Source organism: Macrobrachium nipponense, chromosome 6 (genome assembly GCF_015104395.2).
Source record: "Macrobrachium nipponense isolate FS-2020 chromosome 6, ASM1510439v2, whole genome shotgun sequence".
Taxonomy (NCBI): domain Eukaryota; kingdom Metazoa; phylum Arthropoda; class Malacostraca; order Decapoda; family Palaemonidae; genus Macrobrachium; species Macrobrachium nipponense.
Genome location: NC_061108.1, coordinates 42,798,068 through 42,819,620, shown reverse-complemented (window position 1 = coordinate 42,819,620; position 21,553 = coordinate 42,798,068). Strand labels below are relative to the sequence as shown.

The window sequence follows — 21,553 nt, the reverse complement described above, 5'->3', positions numbered from 1 at the left end:
GTTTATTCCCTGCATTTTTTGTTAATGTTTTTGGGGGTCTGAAACGCATTAATACTGGTTAGGAAATTCAACTCAATGTAATACTGTTACTACACAAACAATGACAATGGTACACATAGTGTATATGATGATGGGAAACAAATGATAATGAAATAGATCTGCTTTCCAACAGATTCACAATTAGGGAAGAATTTGCCTCCCTTCTAAATGAACTGCTGATTTTGTTATACTACAGGCAGTCCTAGGTTATCAGCAGGGGGGTTCTGTTCCGACTGCTTGATAAGCGAAAATCACTGATGACTGAATGGCACTTATCTGCACTGATAACAGGATTTTGGCGCCAATGTATCAGTACCAATACTCAATTATTGGTGCCGATAACAGAAACCGGCACATTTCAGTGCTGAAAATCAGCAATTTTTGGTGCTAGACAAGAGCCATAAAACCAGATCGCCGATAACTGGGGACTGCCTGTATATGGCACAATTCTAATTATGAACCCACACACCAAATAACAAAAATTAATTGCTATGGAAAATGGCTGTTGTACCTAAACAGCAACAATTACATGTTTGTTAAAATACATGAGAATGAAAAGAAACTAAACTGTTTTCACACTATACACTTTTTCATAATATACTGTACTAACCTGAGGTGTAGTCAGCTTGCCACTTAGTGTACCAACTGTTAATTCTACAAGCCACGCATACTCTAATGTTTCTTCATCTAAAGTACGTTCCTCTGCACTAAACATTGCATGGCCCCGCATCTATCAAAATATAATAGTGCTTTTAATAAATAATCAAATCTAATAATAAATTATTACAAATTCATAAAAATGCAAAATTAAAGCATATTAGTTATCAAGAAATATGGGTCACTGTAATACCAACAATATCAACTTCACTCTGAATGATTTGTTTTTAAGCAGTATTTTTCAATAAATTTTATATAGAAAAAAGGAAATGACACAAACCTGAAGGCCAGACAGCATAAGAAAGCCAGTATGCAAATGCTGGTGTGCATGTGGACGAGGAGTGTAACTGTCTGATGTTGTAAGTATAAGAGGTGAAACTACGACCTGTAACTGTGTTTCAGTGTAACTTTTTTTCATTTCAAATATCAAGCGGTCCAAAGCAACTGTAGGACAAGGTGGATCATTTTCTGTGCAATCCTGCAAAATATTGCAAAAAAAGGCTTAAAACATGCCCCCCAAAAATTTTAATTAAAAACTGACATAGTTTTCAAAAATGAATATGGAGACACTTGCATAAATTATAGATCTTTTTGTACAGAATACCTACTTCATAACTAAAGTTTGATTTTAACCTGTTAAGCCTCACTTAAGAGAGACATTGGGAGTAGAGATATTGCCACTCCCATATTGTCACATTTTCTTGCTCACAGAGGAGTCATTTGGTCTATTATGTGTTTTTATTACCTAGAGATCACAAGCATGAAACATACAAAGGAAAAATTATTCTTTTGCATGCCACTGCCTGAAACATGGAGCCCCACACAAACTAACTTGGCAGTCTTTACACCAGTATGGAATTTTTCTTTCACTTCTTGTATTTCCAGCACTGAACACAAGATCTAAGTAGTTTTGCTGAAAGATGTGGGGGTCTACTTACTGCAACGGTTCTTCACTTAGCCTCAAAATAAGTTTGTGGGTTATTTATATAATATTTCTTCAGCCTGTTTTGTGCAGCTGAAAAATAACAAAATATTATCTGACACATCAATACCAGTCATTTGTGAGTTATAATAGAGTAATGCTTTTGGTTTTACTACACCTTACCCTTGTCTAGTCACCTTTTTCTACATAGAAAAATCATGTAATCTGCTCCGAGCAGTTACATCTTTCTTATCATTTCATCTCAGTATCACTTATCTATTTTGATATGCTGCTATTTTTTTACCCTTTTTTCAAGTGATTCCCTTTTCTTTTTCAGGAGGACCCTTTCTACTTATTCTCAATGTTCCAATACAATCTGTTTCATTATCAATGAATACATCTGCTAATTCTATACTTGTAAAACAAACTAACAATGAACCAACAATATCACTTCTCTAAAAGAGGGTCTATGAATGTGGAAAAAATTCTAGAAGAAACAAGAAGTTCCATATACTTTTCATTGTAAAGTGTGTTTTCACCAGCATAAATGAAAAGTTCCAAATAGTATAGCTAGTAGCACTTTCACATAGTTCCAAAAACTTCAGACCAAAATGACTTCCAAAAACTTCAAACCAAAATGCTTAAGTTTTGTTGGTAAATATTGTACCCATGACGACAAACTCATCAACACTGATGCTCTTATCACGAAGGTATTTGGTTATTGAATCTTTTCAAAATAAGACTGATGAACAGCTTGATCTTGGCTAACTTCCTTCCTGGTCCCTTAACAATGGTACGGTATTATCAACTAAATGTAAAAAATGTTTTATAAAATTAAACCTATGCCCACTCATTACTTTACAAAAAAGAGAAGTGACACTTACTCTTGTTGAAAAATACAGTAGAGAAATAAAGTTTTATTTCATTTACATTTGTACCATGCTATTCTAATGCATGTGAATTTATGGCCAAACATTCAACATATTCAGCTAGAAACTGGGTTGCAAATCTGTTGGTTCCTGTTACAATTCACTCCATGACTTCATCAAAAATTTCTCAAAAAACTCCATGGGTCTTCTTTATTTTGGATAATAAATTTCAAACCTTTGGGTGAATGATGAGTAAAAGGACTCCTCTCCTTACCGCTTACTGCCTGGTCACTTGGCAAAGTAATGCTCAAATCCACATAATGATTTTCTTCAGAACCAGGAAGTACATCTTCATTGTCAACATTAAAGGTTCTAAGTTGCTACTCTGAGTCTTGTACTCAAAAAGCTTTTCTTTTGCTTTGGGATGCTCATTATGGGGGATGAATGAAACCAAAACAAATCAAAACTGGTTATCAATGAAGACCAGAAGCACACTGGGAGATGATGCCCAGGTGAGAGGTGAATGTCATATATCAGACTTTCTCTACATTACAAAACAAAAGTTGCCATTTACCCTTAATTTAGTTCATAGTATTACAAAATTATGTTCCTATAACTTGCATATGAGTAAAGTGTACTTCTGAGCTTGATCAGTGTAGCATCAGCTTTGAAATAGGGAGAACGTGTCACTCCACTGAGGTAGGTGTAATTAGAGTTGGGCAACTGAGATATGCCATTGGTGATGCATAACAGGTTAATTACTGTGGAAATATATATTCTATAAAACAAAGACACTGAAGTGTTTTCTTCTATGTTGCAGACACATCTACTATGCACTCATTTACATTTAAATCTCTACTAGATGCATCACCCTGGCTAAAAGAATCTGGGATTCAGGACCCAAGAACTTGACAACAAAAGCTAAGATGATGGTGTGAAGCAGCAAATACAGCATTAATAGTAAGAGTAGTGTTTCATAATTAGTCATTACATAAAAAAAACAGTTTTCTGACAAAATAATTTTTATGCATCATGTGAAACATCAAATAAAAATATAAATGTATAAGCCACTTACCTTTATAAGATGACCAACAACATTTCTGATATCCAAATAGACGGTCACTTTGAACTGACGATATTTTCGACAATCAAATTCAGTTTTTTTCTCTTCAGCAACACTATTGGATTTAGACTCCTCATGCTGGCTGGTCTCTGTAGGATTATCCTCATCCACATGACTCTGGTTCATGTCAGTAAATTTTTGATCTTCTCCAAAGATATTTTCCTTGAAATAAAAAACATGTATTTAATTTACCTAGAAGGGTGTGGAAAGCAACTCAACACAAAGAAAAATCCCAGTAAAACATTTCTACCCTTATATCAAAACAGGCTATGCTATACTGAAAAAAACTTGCCTTTTTACCTTTCCACATGGAACTGGCTTCAATATAATTTAGCTTATTTCTTCTACTTGACAAAGTATTAAAATGTTTCAAGTCTTAGCAAAAAATCATCACTTGTTGGAATAAGCACTATAAAGGGTTACAATGGATATTGCAGCTAAATTTACACTATGGAGCACAATAACTAGTACATAGGCCATTTCAAGTAAAAGACATGAAGTATCCTATGGGTTCTATTTTATGCTACAAGAACAATACTGTACATATATAACCATCATCATTGACACTCAGCAATTTTCCCTCAATAAGGTTACATTTGAAGTCTCTTTCCACAAGAAACCAACTGGCTGAAGTGACAAGTTGGAGAGGTCTTGACTGTGCATACATAACTAAGCAGAACCCAAGAGAAGGCTAATCTAGAGCCTTTAAAAGCAAACAAGGATAGAATCATCTGGAAACTCAGAAGATATAAAAGTCATGACTGGTAGTACACAGGGATTCAGTGCATAAGTATAATATTTATCACACTGAGCACCAAACCTTGCCCACTTCCCTTAGTAGTTAGATTGCTGATCTCCAAATACCCTCTCTCTCTCTCTTTCAAGGGATGCTTGATAACATCATTGCATAAGGATGAGGAGGTTCCAATCTAACATGGAACCTATGGAAGTTAGACTACTTTAAGAGCCTCCTCCAAAAGGGAACAGAAGCTTTGAGAGTCAGTTACCATATCCAAAAGGCCTTGGGACCTATATTCCAGGTGCGAGAAATGAGTATTGCGGGTCATGGGAGTATTCTATTATTTGCATAATTTTCTTAGTACTTTTTGAAAAAAGGTGGGGATTCTTAGCCATCCCAAAGTTGTAGCATAGCTTCAGTGAGCTAAGTGCCTCCTGGATTTGTTTGTGGAGAGCAACACTTCAAAAGCTTAAGGATGAGGGAAGCTGCAAAAATGTGGAGCACGTGGAGTCCCCTTTTACTTACTAAATCTCATTGCAAATATCTAAGTTGTGAAGCTACTCCAATAAGATTTGTTATCTCCTACTAAAGGTAGACAGTGATCATGTTCTATACACCTATGACACAACATGGCAAGATGATTATCCAATGCTCCTCTGACCAGGTGGAGATTTCTGCATCTAAGTGGAACACTTTCAAACTGAGTCCAGCTTATTTCTTTTGATAAATAACTGTTGTGGTGTTGTCACGTATTACTGATATATCAGCCCTCTAAGAAAGCTTCAAATGGTTGGATACCTAGGAATAAGGCACAAAGCTCTAAGTCATTAATATACAATTGCTGTTTTTTCATCCACAAAACACAATTTTTTTTGTGCTTGAAAGTGTTCACCACACCCATGAGGGGTGGCATCTGTGAACAGTAGGAATAGAGGTACTCTCACTCATTAGTTCACTTTCTCCTTCTATCAATATATGTCCTTCAGGGCTTCCACTGTGACTAGCACAGGAATGTTGTTTGGCATGAAACATTTTCCAGCAGTTTGCAAACTGAAAAATGGTATTTTCATAATAAAACTGTTTCATATATATACTGTACTTACAAGTAATTACACCAGCTAAACTTTTCTATTCATATGGCAGCTAAAATTTGAAATTCGAAGTAGTGATTCATAGATTTTTGTGTTTAGGTAACTACCCCACCTCTACTGGGGAACAGTAGGTATAACAAAACATAGAAAGTCACTTCTTTTGCGCTTAATGTCCATCAGAGGGGAGGAGGGAGGGCTCCAAACTAATTACTTGGTTAGTATGTATAGAACTTAATTTTATCATGAAAATACCATTTTCATATAAGTTAACTTACCAAGTAATTACACAGCTGAATCTCACATTGATAGATGGTGGGATAAATGGACATACATATTCTGTTCCAAAAACAGTCCGTTATAAATATGAATTTGCAACATAAAAATCTATTAGCATTGATAAAATGCTTGCTGTATCCCTACCTGGTAAGAAACCTATTGCATGTGATTACTGCCTTTGATCAGAACTCATCTTGACCTGTAGTGACTTAGTGGAACAGCCATGAGAAGTCTGTACTTTATAGAGGGGGCTTTGGAGTGAAGGTGTATTCCAAACACCCACAAGGCAACAGAGAAAAGAACTGCCCTTGCCCTGGGGATAGTAACAAAAATTTGAAAAGACCAAATAAAATCGTTACCTACACCACCAACAGCATTAAAGAACCATCATAAAACTACCACAGACTGATGGGTACTTCTGGTACAAGTACTCGCCAGGTACCATAAGAAACTCAACAACCAAAATTCAAGGTGAAGTAGTTACGGATAACAAGGGGTGCATCCTATGCTTCCTCCCCAAACACCATGCCAGCCACAGATAAAGGACCTAAGGTACTACAATTTTCAAAAGTCATCTCTATCTCCTTCAAGAAGTGAGGCAAAAAAGGAGTTTCATTTCCAGCATGTTGATTGGAAGATTGCCAAGAGCGACAAATTAGGCCTAAAAGCATACAAAGTGGTGACTGCCTACCTTAAAGGTAGGTAGGACTTGTATTTGAAAGTACGCCTCTATAATAAGTCTTCTTAAAAAGAATGGCAATGCACTCTTGGACATGAGTCTTAAGACTCCTCATGAAGCAACAGAGGATGCTGGTAGAACCCCTAATCCTCTTAGTTATGTCTAAATAATACCCAAATGCCCTCCTCACTCCCAGTCCTACATGGCCAAAGATTAGATGAACGTCTGATTCATTCTTGGCTAGGAAAACAAGCGAGAAGGTGCAGACAGGGTCTTCCTGAGCAAAATTGATGCATTTGTCAATGGCCTATTGTGCACTTATCCTTTTAGCAGTCAGTAACGCTACAACAAAAAGTCTTCTTTGTTAAGTTTTCCATTGAAATGAAACAGGTAGGATTACAGGTAAGGTCCATTAACCATTTTAGAAGCATATCTAGGTTCCAAGATATAGAGTCATCTCTTACCTGATTAGTAGTATCAAAGACTTAAAAAGTCACTCATGTCTTGATTAGGGGCCAAATCCAGTCCTGTATGCTTGAAAACAGATCCCATCATTGACCTGTAGCCTCTAATGTTTGATGATGAGAGCCCCTTTTAAGTCCTCAGAAAAAGAAGGAAGTCTGTTATTTGAGTTATTGTGGTTTTAACAGACAAGATGTTATTGCAGCTGCACCACCTGCAGAAGAGAGGCCACTTAGCCTGGTAGACTCGGCTGATACACTGCTGTCTACATCTAGCAATAGTTTCTGTGGCTTGCTTTGAAAACCCCTTTGCTCTGACAAGTCTCGACAGTCTGAAGCCTGTCAGAGCTAGAGCGGATAGGCCTTGATGTAACTTCCAAAGATGGGGTTGTTTGAGAAAATGTGAACTCTGAGGCAGTTGTCTTGGAATAGTCCACTAGAAATTTTAGAAACCATTCTTTGAGGGGCCAAAATGGGGCTATCAGTTTCATCAATACATTATAATGAGATTTGAACTTGCTGAGAACCCCACCTCACCATGTTGAATGGGGGAAAGGCATACAGGTCCACATTCAACCAGTTTACTAGTATGGTATCTGTTGCCCATGCTTGAGGGTTAGGAACAGGCAAGCAAAATAGAGGAAGACAGTAATTCCTCAATGTGGTGAACAGGTCTACTGCTGGCATGCCCACAACTTCCAAAGGCTGTCGCATACAACAGATTCAGGGTCTCTCGGTTGGGAGGACTTGTCCTCGTTGACTTCATCCATCTGCTAAGACATTTGTCTTTCCTTGGATGAATTTGGTGGTAATCCTGACCCAATTCCAGTCTGCCCAAATGAGGAGCTCCTTTGCTGCCTTGCAAAGGGAGAACAAGAGGGTTCCACCTTGCTTCTTGATGGGTTCCTCAATCTTGTCTGAGGCATCTGCATAAAAGGAGAGGTTGGGGCTCACCATATGTAGAAACTTTCCCCCTAAAAGTCTGTCACAATCAGGAATGTCACTTTCTGGTTGTTCCTTCCTTTTCCAGTTTGCTTGTACAAAGAACTGAAAGGGCTCATGTGAAGTCTTCTTAGCTTCACAAACTGTTTGACTGATGAGTGTGTTCCCAGCAAACTCATCCACCGATTTCCTGAGCAAACTGGGATCGAAAGTAGATTGTGAACCAACTTAAGGCAGGACTTACTCTTTTGGGAGACAGAAAAACCAGAAAGCTCAGAGTTGATCCTCAGTCCCAAACAGAGAATCTCCTGAGTTAAGACTAATTGAGATCTCTCGATTTATCAACAGTCCCAGTTCCTTGGCAAGAAGGGATACCTAAAGTTCCTTCTTGCATTGATCCTCTGACGGAGAGCGGAGGAGCCGTTCATCTAGGTAACAGGCATGGGTCCGAGTACTTGTATGTACTTGGCGATTTATGGTGCAATATCAGGCCAAGTTCCAGTTATCAGCACCATAAGGCACCAATAATAGAGTTATGGTGCCATAACATACCTAAAACAGGAGCCATAACGCCCATTATGGCACCATAAGTTGCCAATTTCGGTTAATGGTGGTCTTCGCTTATTGACACCGCCCCCAAGGAACGGAACCCCTGCCGATAACCAGAGACTGCCAGTACATTTAAGTACAGATAATTGTCGACTTACATCTGCAATTGGTTACAACCAACTGGTCGTAAAATGATTTGGATGTAAGTCAGCCTACATTAACTTACCGTAAGAATATTGTGCTGTGGAAATCAGCTGAGGGGGATTGTGGGGTAAGCTTATTTTGCTGTATTGAAGTCAGATCAGAGCGATTTTCTTGCTTTGAGTTAGCGTAAATGAATCTCGATACTCTATTGATATGGGACAAGATTATTTTACGTTATACCAAGTGTTTTCAAGTCGAAATATCACTTGAATAGTTCATCATTATGAAAGAAATTTAGCTATTTTTTTCGTGAGTAGATGGCACTGGGGGCATGTTTATTGCATAAAAAAAAATCGATAGACAGCGTCCAATATTTTAACTTGATTTCATCAGAATACTGCAAGCTTTACATATACATCTTTTGTCGCAGTGAAAACAGTAAAATGTGTTCTTTCATGCCACATAGTTTTGAATAAAATAAGTTTCTCTCAAATTTTGTTTATGGTCAAGTTTGATGTTGCTATACCGAATCTTGCGGAAGTTTCATCCATGTTACTGATAATAGTCATTAGCAAATGAACATTCTTTCCTCAGCTTCAGCTGCATCTTGCAGCTTAAAATTTAGCAGTATATGCCCTTGCTGATCTTTTCTCCGGAGCAAATAAGGATATAGTAATGTAAAAATATACCAGTCCTATTCTACTTAACGTCATTTGTAACATATCTACAGTAATTTTTTACTATCATACATTGGTTGAAATGCAAGCAAACAGCTGTTGTTATCAGATTTGGTTGTTCACAACAAAGCAGTTGTTTCTGGCTGTATGCATTTACACAACATGTATAACATTACTACCGATACTTTTAGCATTCTCTTTTATTTTTTAACTAGAAGATGGAATAGATAAAAGAGATGGAGGAAAAAGGTTTAGCCGAACTAGAAGATGGGATAGATAAAAACAAGACAAACGGAAACGGAGGATGTGTACTGTACCGGGCTACTGCTTACACTGAGTGAGCACATGAGCTGCGTGTGTGGAGATCCGGGAGCTGGGGTGGTGGTAAAGTCATAACTTGCATAAGTCATAAGTCGACAACTAGATGTACGCTTTAAGTACATTACATACTTAGTAGGCTGTAAGGCAATTACTAATCGTATAATTAAAAACTGCCAACTTCGTAGTGACAATAACTGACTATAATATGTGGATTTTTTTTTAATATATTATGTATGTTAATAATAAAGATATATCACAAAAAACCAGTCAATTTTCGTGCAATCAATTTAAGAGTGAACCTGCGACAACCTGTTACACTTCCTGTCTGCATCTGCAGGCAACATGATCAGTTCTGTAGTATATTAGTAGTTTAGTCTTTCAACAGCCATCATTCCTAGCTGTGCTAAGCATTGGAATTCACAATTAAAGATGATCAGATCTATTCTGAGAGTACCAAAAGAAAAGCTGAAGTTTGGATGGTGCACCAAAGCTTGGCGCTCATGACCAAAATATTTTTAATGACATGCTAGAAATATTTGAGTCATTTGAGGAGGCCAATGACTCTGCCCAAAGACAGAATTTCATTTCCTTACAATCATTCCATGTGTGTGAGGGCTCAAGTTTCACTTAGAGAAAATGTAATCTAAGTATAACAGTGGTTTGGTATTTGAATTGAAGAGATCATTACAGAAATTCCTCTAGGTATATGAAGAATGGAAAATATATATCAAATGGCAACTATTCTTGATCCAAGATTTAAATTAGACTGATGTTCTGAAAAAGAGGAAAAGGTGAATCTTAAGTCTTCTGTCATAACTGCAGCCCAATTTATGTCCAAAGATACTATAGCTTTGGCAAACATGGATCCTGTCGCAAACCATACAGAAGATATACCAGGCCCTAGTTCAACTGACCCAAAAAGGAAGAAACTATTTAGTTTTATGTGTAACACTGTTCGACAACTAACAGATTTAACATATATTCAGGAGTCCATTAATACTGAATTTCAAAGATACCTAAGTCAGCCATGCATTTCAGAAGAGAGAGATGTGCTAGCATACTGGAAAGACCACAGAGAAACTTTTCCAACTCTTGCTAAGATGGCACAAAAGTACCTATCAGGGCCTGCTGCTTCTGCCAGAGTAGAAAGGATTTTCAGCATTGCAGGAAAAGTATTTCACCCAAATAAATGTCTAAGAAGAATTTTGAGTCTGTGATGTTTGTGAAATGCAATGACAATAGAGAACTGGTAATCAAAAAGAGAAATATAATTGTTTATAAATTTTATGAAAATATAATTTTGTTTATAAATTTTGTGAAAAGTATAATTTTGTTTAAAGTTTTTGTGAAGAACATAATTCTAAATTATTGTGAACAATATATTTTTTTTCTTTAGCAGCAGAAATCTGCTTTGCATTAGGGTATTACGAATATTATTGTAAAAATAATTTGAAAAATTAAAATAAATTTTTTTGTCATTATTTTAACCAATGGGTAGACCAATTTTGATAATTTGCCATTACACCCCTATGAGAATCGCTTCATCTCTTTTTGGCACTATGGGTTAAGGTTCACTGACTTATACTGTGAGAACTAATCAAGTATATCCTTTTGGGAGGCTTCTCATTATAAAGACTGCTATATTATATCACCAAATTTTCTTGCCATTAGATATTTACATGTAAATTTTTTATCAGATATTTGCTACTGATTTTAAATCAAACATATCACTAATGATAATGGAAAATCTGCTGAAAATTCTTATACTTGTGCTTAAAGTGCATTATCAAGTGCTTGGACTTGGACTTAAATCTTCTGTACCTGTATTTGCTCTTCTTTTCAGTACTTGTACTTGTCCACAAGTACTGCCTCATGTACTTGGACCCATGCCTGCCAGGTGCATACATGTTTATACCCAAAAGATGTAGACCTTTCATGAAAGGAGGTAGAACTTGCATGAATACCTGTTGTTCAGTGGAGAGACCGAAACAGAGAGCTCGAAATACAAAGACTCTACCCCCAAAAGGCAAATTTCAGGTATTTCTTCTTGTCCTGATGTACTGGAATGTGGAAATACACATCCTGCATGTCTATTGTTATCATCCAGTTGCCCAGCTGGATGGAGGATAACACTGACTGATTTCCTCCATCGTGAACTTCATTTTCTGTGTAGAAGTTCAAGGCACTGATGTCGAGGACAGGTCTCCGTCCCTATAATGACTTGGAGACTATAAATAAGCAGTTGCACAAAAATTTGGAAGTTCAGTCCTCCACTACTTCTATGGCCCTTTTTCTTGAAAGGGATGACAATTCCTCTGTGAGAGCTGCAAACCTCTCAGAGCCCTCTGAGTATGCCGTCAACGTGATCGGCGAAGACACGAGAGGAGGGCATTCTATCCCTCTCCTAAAACCTTACCATCCAAGCCTCTGCACATCTGGTGCTCCACCTCTTCCATAACAGCGAGAGCCTTTCCCCTACAGGAACACAAAAGAAAGAAGAGTCACTTTCTGGTAGAGGGTCTGGTTGAAGTCCTATTGATGGACGTTACGGTGGATCACACCTGGAACGAGATCTAGAGAAACCCAGTCAGTCTGAACTGAGGTCACTCCTTTTGGTGGTGAAGGAGTACCACAACTTCCTTTTCTTCAGTACTTCAATTGCAAATAGAGCCGCCAAATCTGTGTGTGTGTGTGTGTGTATGTATATATATACAGCAGTACCTCGAGATTACAAAATTAATCCGTTCCGGAGGTTGCCCTTCGTATCATGAGTTTTCGTATCTTGGACCACATTTTACATGTAAAATGGCTAATCCGTTCCAAGCCCTCCAAAACACCCCATTAAATTTCATAATAAAGCTAAATTGACCTATAAACAATGAAATACTACAACAATTTGGACCATTCAAATTAAGACTAAATTAAGACTAAAAATGCAAAACCTGTAAATAAAGTGTATATTATTGTACAAGAAATATTATTACTGTAACGTAAAATGTGGAAGCTCACCTTTCGAGTGAGGCTACGTACAAACGTAAACTATCAAGGAAGATTGCTTCTGCCTACGTACTTTTTCACAATGTTCCTGTGTGAGCCTTTTCGGGGGGTGTCTTCACAAATGATTGCACTTTATGAAAAAGAAAAAAAACCGCTTTAATTTCTGCCGTTTTTTTCTTCATTTTTTTATTTTTAACTTTTTTTTACATTTTACTTTACATAGGTTTTTTTTTTTTTTTTTTTTTTTTTTACAGAATTTCAACTTTCTTTTTTTGGCACCTCATGACTCTGTTGGCTCCTGGTGTCCATCAAAACCCTGTTCAACCAAATGCTCTCTCTGCAAATGATTTGGGTACTGAATGTTCGGCTGCTGACCTTCAACATAAACTGAAGTGCCTTGATTATACGTACACTACATACTGGTATGCATGTTGTAAATGATTGGTCTACACCCTCTGTTCAGCAGGGAGTGGAGATTCTACCAACCTTGCAAAGTTTCCAGTTATCCCATGAGAGAGACCTTGATCACTTATCCCATGTGAGAGATCTTGGTCACTTTTTTTTTTAAATATTAGTATTACGTACACATTGACGATCCCGAAAACGAATACCGCGTGCGTACTATAACAATGCTGGTACCGAGTGGCCGAGCCCACGCCACCACGCGTACATAATAGATGCATGATGGGAGGGACGCTGGCCAATAGGAGAGAAGGATTTCATGGCCGCAACTAGCATCAGGAACCAATGAGAGAGCAGGAGGATGGTGGCGAGTCTACTAGTATACTAAGATGGCGGTGCGATTTTCAAATCGTTATCCGGGCAAATCTCAGACTTTCAGAAACCTTTCGTATCTTGAAAACTTTTCGTATGTAGAGCCGTTAAATTTTCTCGTATTGGCTTTCGTATCTCGAGTCGTAAGTTGAGCCTTTCGATTGGAGGTACTACTGTGTGTGTGTGTATATATATATTATATATATATATATATATATATATATATATATATATATCTTATATATATATATATATATATATGTATATATATATATTATATATATATATATATATATATATATGTACATGTACAGGCAGTCCCCGGGTTACGACGGTCTCGGCTTACGACGTTCCGAGGTTACGACGCTTTTCAATTATATTCTTCAGAAATTATTTCCAGGTTACGATGCAGTTCCAGGGTTACGACACCTACAAATGCTGATCTGGCAGATGAAAAATGACACCAAAAAGGGGATTTTGACGAAGGAAAAATCTATTTCTGGGTGATGACCTGTGTCGCCCAGATCACCATGTGGTTGGGAGGGGAAGACGGCGCGGGAACGATGACGCTCCCGCTACCTCATCTCCTCTTCAATACATAAAACAAGGAATATCTTCATAAAATGAGATCTAAAAACCTTAAAGCAGTACTTAACTTAGATGCAGAAGCTTGAGCCATCATGATGGTTGTAGGAAATTCCGAAAATAGCAAGAGCACAGCACAAAAAACAAGAAGCGTTGTGGTCACTACAATGGCTATCAAAGGAATGACGTCAAAGGCGTCGGAGGCGCTCATGGTAGTAGTAGAGGGTAGCGAGGGCTATAGTTCGGCTCCTCTGTAGTTGGGGTTTTGTCGAAGGAAGAAGCTAAATGGCAAGGGACCTCTGGTTGTGGTATCCACTCGCTCTTTATCTATACCGACACCTTTTATTAGAAGTGAGCGAGCCATTTATCTTGGCACTATTTTGTTTCTCTTTTTCTCTGGGATGAATAGCAATATTTATACCTTAGAAATAGTATCAGAGGAACAATTTCACGGAGCGACACAGGCTAAGCCCAGAAATGCAAAATAATCAATATTTAAATTTTTTTTTATGAAAAATGCAATAAGAATGCAGTTTACATAGTTCTGAATGCACCTAAAGCAATAAAAGTAAGGTTTTCTTAGGATTTTTGACAATGTTCCGACTTACAACGATTTTCGGCTTACGAAACGTCTCAAGAACGGAACCCCCGTCGTAACCCGGGGGAGGACTGCCTGTAGATGAATATGTATATGTATATGTATATGTATATGTATAGTATGTATATATATATTATATATATAGTATATAATTATATATATATATGTATGATATAGATATATATATATAGATTAGATATATAATATAGGGTAGGATATAATATATATCAGGAGATAATAATATATTAATAGATATATATATATATGTATATATGTATATAGATATATATATGATATATATATGTATATATATATATGGTAGAGAATATATATTATATATAAATATATAGATAGATATATATATATCATATATAGAATATAGATTATATATCATATACTATATATATATAGATATATATATATATATATTATATATATAATAATCTATATAGATATATATATATATAAATATATAATATATATATTATATTAAGATGTATATATATAGAATATATATAGATATATATATATAAATATAATATATATATAATATATATATAATTATAATATATAATATAAATATATAATATATATAATATAATATGATATATATATAATATATATATATAATATATATATATATAAATATAGATATATATAAGATATATATATATATATATATATATATATATATATATAATATAATAATATAATATATATAATAATTCACTATATAATATAATACTGATAATATATATATACACAGTAGTACCTTGAGATACGAAAGGCTCAACTTACGAAAAATCCAAGTTACGAAAGCAAAGACGAAAAAATTTTACGCTCTACATACAAAAAGTTTTCAAGATACGAAAGGTTTCTAAAAGTCCGAGATTCGCCCCATAACAATTTTGAAACTCGCGCCGCACGCGCTATCTTAGTTATCGTAGACTCGCCACCATCCTCCTGCTCTCCATTGGTTCCTGATGCTAGCCAAGCCATTAGATCCTTCTCTCTGATTGGACAGCATCCCTCCCATCATGCATCTTCTTATACGTACGTGTTGGCGTGCCTTAGCTCGGCCACTTCGCACCCGAAACTTTATCGTACGCATTCGGCATTCGTTCGCTTCAACGATTTGTTTAGTAACGTAAATTCGTAGTGAATTTCGTTTGCAGTACATATATTAGTGTTGTGCGAAGACTGTATTATTACGTATTTGTGTAACTTTACGTAAATTAACGTAGTCATGGGTCCCAAGAAAGCTGAAATTCACGGAAAGAAGCGCATGCTGTCTCTGGAGACAAAGATGGAGATCATAAAGAAGTACGAAGCTGGTATGCGATTGAGTGTGATCGCAAAGGAATACGGCCGTAATCCGTCGACAATAGGCACCATCCTTAAACAGAAGGATGCCATCAAAGCAACTACACCATCGAAGGGCATCACTATTTTGTCCAGCAAGAGGAGCCATGTGCACGACTAGATGGAACGGCTGCTACCTCGTCCTGGATAAAAGACAAAGAAATCGCTGGCGATACAGTAACGGAGACGGCAATCGCTCACAAGGCCAGTGCTATTTTCGCCAATTTGATTGCGCAGGCGGAAGACGACGGAGCGGAAGGGACTTCAGCGCAAACCCCAGAGTTCAAGGCTATGCATGGCTGGTTCGAGAAATTCTGTAAACGGACTGGCATCCATTCGGTGGTGCGTCATGGGGAGGCTGCAGCTCGGACACGAAAGCAGCCGAAACATTTAAGAAGACTTTCGACGAGATGATGACCAAGGAAGGCTACAGTTCTCAGCAGGTTTTCAACTGTGATGAGACTGGCCTTTTTTGGAAAAAAAATGCCTCGTCGGATGTACATCACGGAGGAAGAGAAGAAGCTACCTGGGCATAAGCCTATGAAAGACAGGCTTACGCTCGCACTTTGTTCGACGACCAGTGGGGATTGCAAGGTGAAGCCCCTACTGGTGTATCATCAGAGACTCCTCGAGCCTTCAAGGCCCACAAAGTGTTGAAGGAGAAGCTTCCAGTGATGTGGAGGGCTAATGCAAAAGCTCGGGTAACGAGGCTTTGTTCACCGAGTGGGTAAATCTGTGTTTCGGCCCGACTGTGAGAGTTTGTTTTCAAGAGAAGCGCCTCCCCTGAAATGTCTGCTGGTGTTGGACAATGCCCCTCCCCACCCGCCATCCGGCCTCGAGGAAGATATTCCTAGCGGAGTATTCCTTCGTTAAGATTCTTTTTCTTCCGCCCAACACCACCCCTCTCCTCCAGCCCATGGACCAGCAAGTGATAGCGAACTTTAAGAAGCTGTACACGAAAACATCTTTCAAAAGATGTTTCGACATCACCGATATAACAAACCTCACCTTGCGTGAATTTTGGAAGGAGCATTTTGACATCGTCATATGCATCCGACTCATCGACCAAGCATGGCAGGAGGTTTCGAGGCGAACCTTGAATTCCTCGTGGAGGAAACTCTGGCCTGATGCCGTATCCGACCGAGACTTCGAGGGATTCGACGTGGGCGAAGCTGGTGCTGCTGAGTCGGAAACAGTTGACGATCCCGAAACAGTTGACGATCCCGAAACTGTTTTGGAACCAGATCTTGACGAGATCATTGCACTCGGCAAGTCCATGGGGCTGGTGGTCGTCGACGAGGACGACATCAACGACCTTCTCGAGGAGCACCAAGAGGAGCTTACAACGGATGACCTGAAGGAGTTGGAGGCCATGCAACATAACGTCGTTCAAGAGGAGTTCTCCAGCAGCGGCGATGAAGAGGAGGAGCCTATGACAAGGCAGAAATTAAGGAGGTCTTAGCCGCTTTTCATAAAGTGCAATCGTTCATAGAAAAAAAAAGACACCCCAAAAAGGTTCACACAGGTCGTATGCTTGCGCAGTTCGATGACGTTTGCCTGAGTCGTTTCAGGAACATTGTCAAAAGCAGGCAGAAGCAATCTTCCTTGGATAGTTATTTTTTAAAGAGGCCTTCAGCATTAGCGGGAATAAGCAAAAAGGAAGAACCAGGTGATAAAAAACAGAAAGTTGAAAGCAAAAAGGAAGAACCAAGTGATGAAAACAGAACGTTGAAAGTGGTGATGAAGTTGAAATTCTGTAAAAAAAAAAAAAAAAAAAAAAAAAAAAAAAAAAAGCCTACATAAAAGCAAAAAAAAAAGTTAAAAATAAAAAAAAAGAAAAAAAAAAATTTACGTAATTTTTAGATTTTCGTAAAGTTAAGTGTTTACAGTTTTCTTAATGTTTTTTGTAAATTTTATTTTTATAGTTTTCCTTAAATTTTTTATGTGTTTTCGTAAAGTTAACGTGTAACGTACGTACATACGTTATCTGCCGTTGTCCTCCTCCTCCTCCTCTGCCGACATTTTCGGAGATAGCCTCACTCGAAAGGTAAGCTTCGACATTTTACGTTACAGTAATAATATTTCTTGTACACTAATTATACACTTTATTTACAAGGTTTGGATTTTTATTCTTAATTTAGGTATTGAATGGTCCAAATTGTGAGTATTTCATTGTTTATAGGTCAATTTAGGTTTATTATGAAATTAATGGAGGTGTTTTTGGAGGGCTTGGAATGGATTAGCCATTTTACATGTAAAATGTGTTCCAAGATACGAAAAATTCATTATACAAAGGCAACCTCAGAACGGATTAATTTCGTATCTCGAGGTACCTACTGTATATATATACTAAATAATATATATATATATATATATATATATATATATATATATATATATATATATATATATATATATATATATACTAAATATATATAATATATATATATATATTATATATATATATATATATATAATATATATATATAATATTATATATATATATATATACACACACAGTAGTACCTCGAGATACAAAATTAATCCGTTCCGAGGCGGCCTTCGTATAATGAGTTTTTTGTATCTTGGAAACACATTTTACATGTAAAATGCTAATCTGTTCCAAGCCCTCCAAAAACACCCATTAAATTTCATAATAAAGATAATTGACCTATAAACAATGAAATACTACAACAATTTGGACCATTCAAATTAAGACTAAATTAAGACTAAAAATCCAAACCTGTAAATAAAGTGTATATTAGTGTACAAGAAATATTATTACTGTAACGTAAAATGTCGAAGCTTACCTTTCGAGTGAGGCTATCTCCGAAAGTGGCGGCAGAGGAGGAGGAGGAGGAGACAAACGGCAGATACGTACACTTAATTTTACGAAAACACATAAAAAAATGTCAAAAAAACAAACTAAACATTTCTACAAAACACATTAACAAAACTGTAAGACACTTAACCTTTAACAAAAAACTTAAAATAAAATTTATTTTTGTCTTTTTTTTGGATTTTTACATTTGCGTTTTACGTTTTTTGATAGTTTACGTAATTTCAATTTCTTGTAACCACCGAATGGCATGCCAGTCCGTTTACGGAATTTTTCGAAAACCAACCCAATGAGAAAGCCTTGAACTCTGGGGTTGCCGTTGATGCTCTCTCGCCGTCCGTCTTTGGCTTGGGCAATCAAATCGCCGAAAATAGCGCTGGCCTCTCGGCAGATTGCCGTCTCGGTTATCGTATCGCCATCGATTTCTTTTGTCCTCGATCCATACAAGAAGCAGCCTTTCCATTTCATTATGCACATGGCTCTTGTTTGGACAAAAATAGTGACACCCTTGGGAAGGTGTAGCTGCTTGATGGGCTTCCTTTCGCTAAGGATGGTGCCTATCGTCGACGGATTTCGGCTGTATTCCTTAGCGATCATACTCAAACCGCAAGCCAGCTTCATACTTTTTATTATCTCCATTTTTGTCTCCATAGAAAGCATCTCTCTTTCTGTGAACTCAGCAAACTTTCTTGGGACCCATGACTCTATGTACTGTACGTAATTAAGTTACGTTCTCACAACACGATAAAGTAGCACAACACGATAATATGTACGTACTGCAACGAAATCACTAACGAATTACGTTACTAAACGAAATTGTTGGAGCGAACGAATGCCGATTGCGTACGGTAAAGTTTCGGGTGCGAAGTGGCCGAGGTAAAGCACGCCAACACGTAGTACGTATGTTATAGAAGATGAATGATGGGAGGAATGCTGTCCAATTAGAGAGAAGGATTCATGGCTTGGCTAGCATCAGGAACCAATGGGAGAGCAGGAGGAAGGTGGCGAGTCTACTATAACTAAGATGGCGGCGTGCGATGCGAGTTTCCATAAATTGTTATTGTGGGGCAAATTCTCGGACTTTCAGAAACCTTTCGTATCTTGAAAACTTTTCGTATGTAGAGCAGTAAAATTTTTCGTCTTTGCTTTCGTAACTTGGATTTTTGGTAAGTTGAGCCTTTCGTATCTCGAGGTACTACTGTATATATATATATATTATATATCATAGATATATATATATATATATAGTATATATATATAGTGTGCTATATATATATATATATATATATATATATACTATATATATATATTATATATATATATATATATATATATATATATGTCAATCGTGATGGTCTATCCGCCATTTTAGCATCCAGTTCGAGAGATCCTGCCCCGGGAATTTGAACGAATGCAGCAGGGCTGCCCCTAGCCGGAGTCTCACCACCTACACCTACCCACCTATCCTGACCATCTCCTCCCCGAGGTCTCTTACTTTCAGATGCCACCACAAGACGGCAGCGCCAAGCTGGCACCCCCCAAAATGGGGGAATCGTAATGCAAGTCTTAGGCCTAAAACAAAAGGGACAAAAGGTTCCTGACCAGTAGAAAACCCTCCAGGGGGGGGGGGGGTGAACCCCCACCTTCGCAGGACGCGCAGCAGGAAACTGAGGCGTGGGTGGCTGTCTTCACCGTTTGATAGCCCTTAGGAGGTGGACGTGCTGGCCTCTGTCCGCCCTTACCGAGAGGCAACTGTCTCTCCCTTAAAAGGTAGGTGTCTGTTGTATGAGAACCTCGTACCCTAACCTATCCTTCCTCCTTCCCCATGATAACATCCCATCCTTCCCTCCTATCCGTACAGAAAGAAATCCTATCCACTGATCCTTTGTTTCCTCTCCCCCTCCTGCCCTCCGTGTGCCCTCGTGGCGGCCTTGCCCAAGACCGTTCTCCCCTCACCTGAGCGCAGTCTCTTCTCTCCATAATGTCTAAGTGCTAACTTTGTAACTAGCAGTCATAAACTTTAAGTCCTATAAGACTTATTGCTACGTCCATTAGTAGAAATAATCTGTATAAGTCAAATAGTGCAAGTGTTGTAAGAAATGGCTAAGGGGATTAGCATATCTATGCATATTAACTAGTCTTTAATTGTCATAAATTTCCCTTTCAGGGACGAGAGTACATTTGTGCTGAACTTCCACGTAATCTTGGTTACGTACCGGCTATCTTACACATTCCACTCCATAACAAGCCCCTTGCAGCTTCAAGTTTCAGCGGTTAGCCACGGTTTAACCAGAAAAATTTATGTATCCGTTGTGCCTTCTTAATTGTAAATAGAAGTAAAATACATTATTGCCGGTATTCAGTGTCTATATGCCGGCTGGCGACCTCCCCACTTCCCTAAACTTAATTGTATAAATTAGGATATACGTTTGCTAGTAATTAAATAAGGCCAAGGCAGCGTAGAATCTTAAAACTGTCGACCAAAGCCAAGATTCGCTAAGATAGTTGGTTAATATCTTTGTTTTAAAGTAAATATTCCCCTTTCTATCTTTGGTGACTGAGACGAACCTTAACTTCATTTTTGAGTAAATTATATTATAAACTGGAGTTGGAATCGTGGAAGCAAAACAGCCAAGAAAAACTTTAATATTTCGTTAAAATCTCTCGTAAGTGTTAACAAGGAATTTGCATAATAAAAAACAGGGCAGATAGGAATAAATTCCCGCTAACGTTCGTAATCATAACGCAAAAACGATCACTGTGTTTAACGTTCATTTTTACATCCTAAAGTGTAAAGTGAGTGCGTTGGTTGTGAAATAGTGTCATTTAAAAAATCCCGCGGAAAGTGTATGTGTGTGTGCACGCACGCTGCTAGCTCGCAGGGCAGCCAACGTCACGTGTTTAAACGA

At 37.6% G+C, this 21,553-nt stretch overlaps 1 protein-coding gene across 1 annotated transcript in view; it reads right to left on the bottom strand.

Annotated features, from left to right (window-relative positions):
• Nucleotides 1–21,553, bottom strand: part of LOC135216293 (bridge-like lipid transfer protein family member 1) — a gene marked incomplete in the record, with an annotated part of 368,522 nt that overhangs the window by 25,045 nt on the left and 321,924 nt on the right. Inside the window, 3 exon segments of the mRNA XM_064251459.1 lie at nucleotides 650–769; nucleotides 977–1,174; nucleotides 3,563–3,772. Coding sequence (XP_064107529.1) covers nucleotides 650–769; nucleotides 977–1,174; nucleotides 3,563–3,772 — 528 coding nt within the window.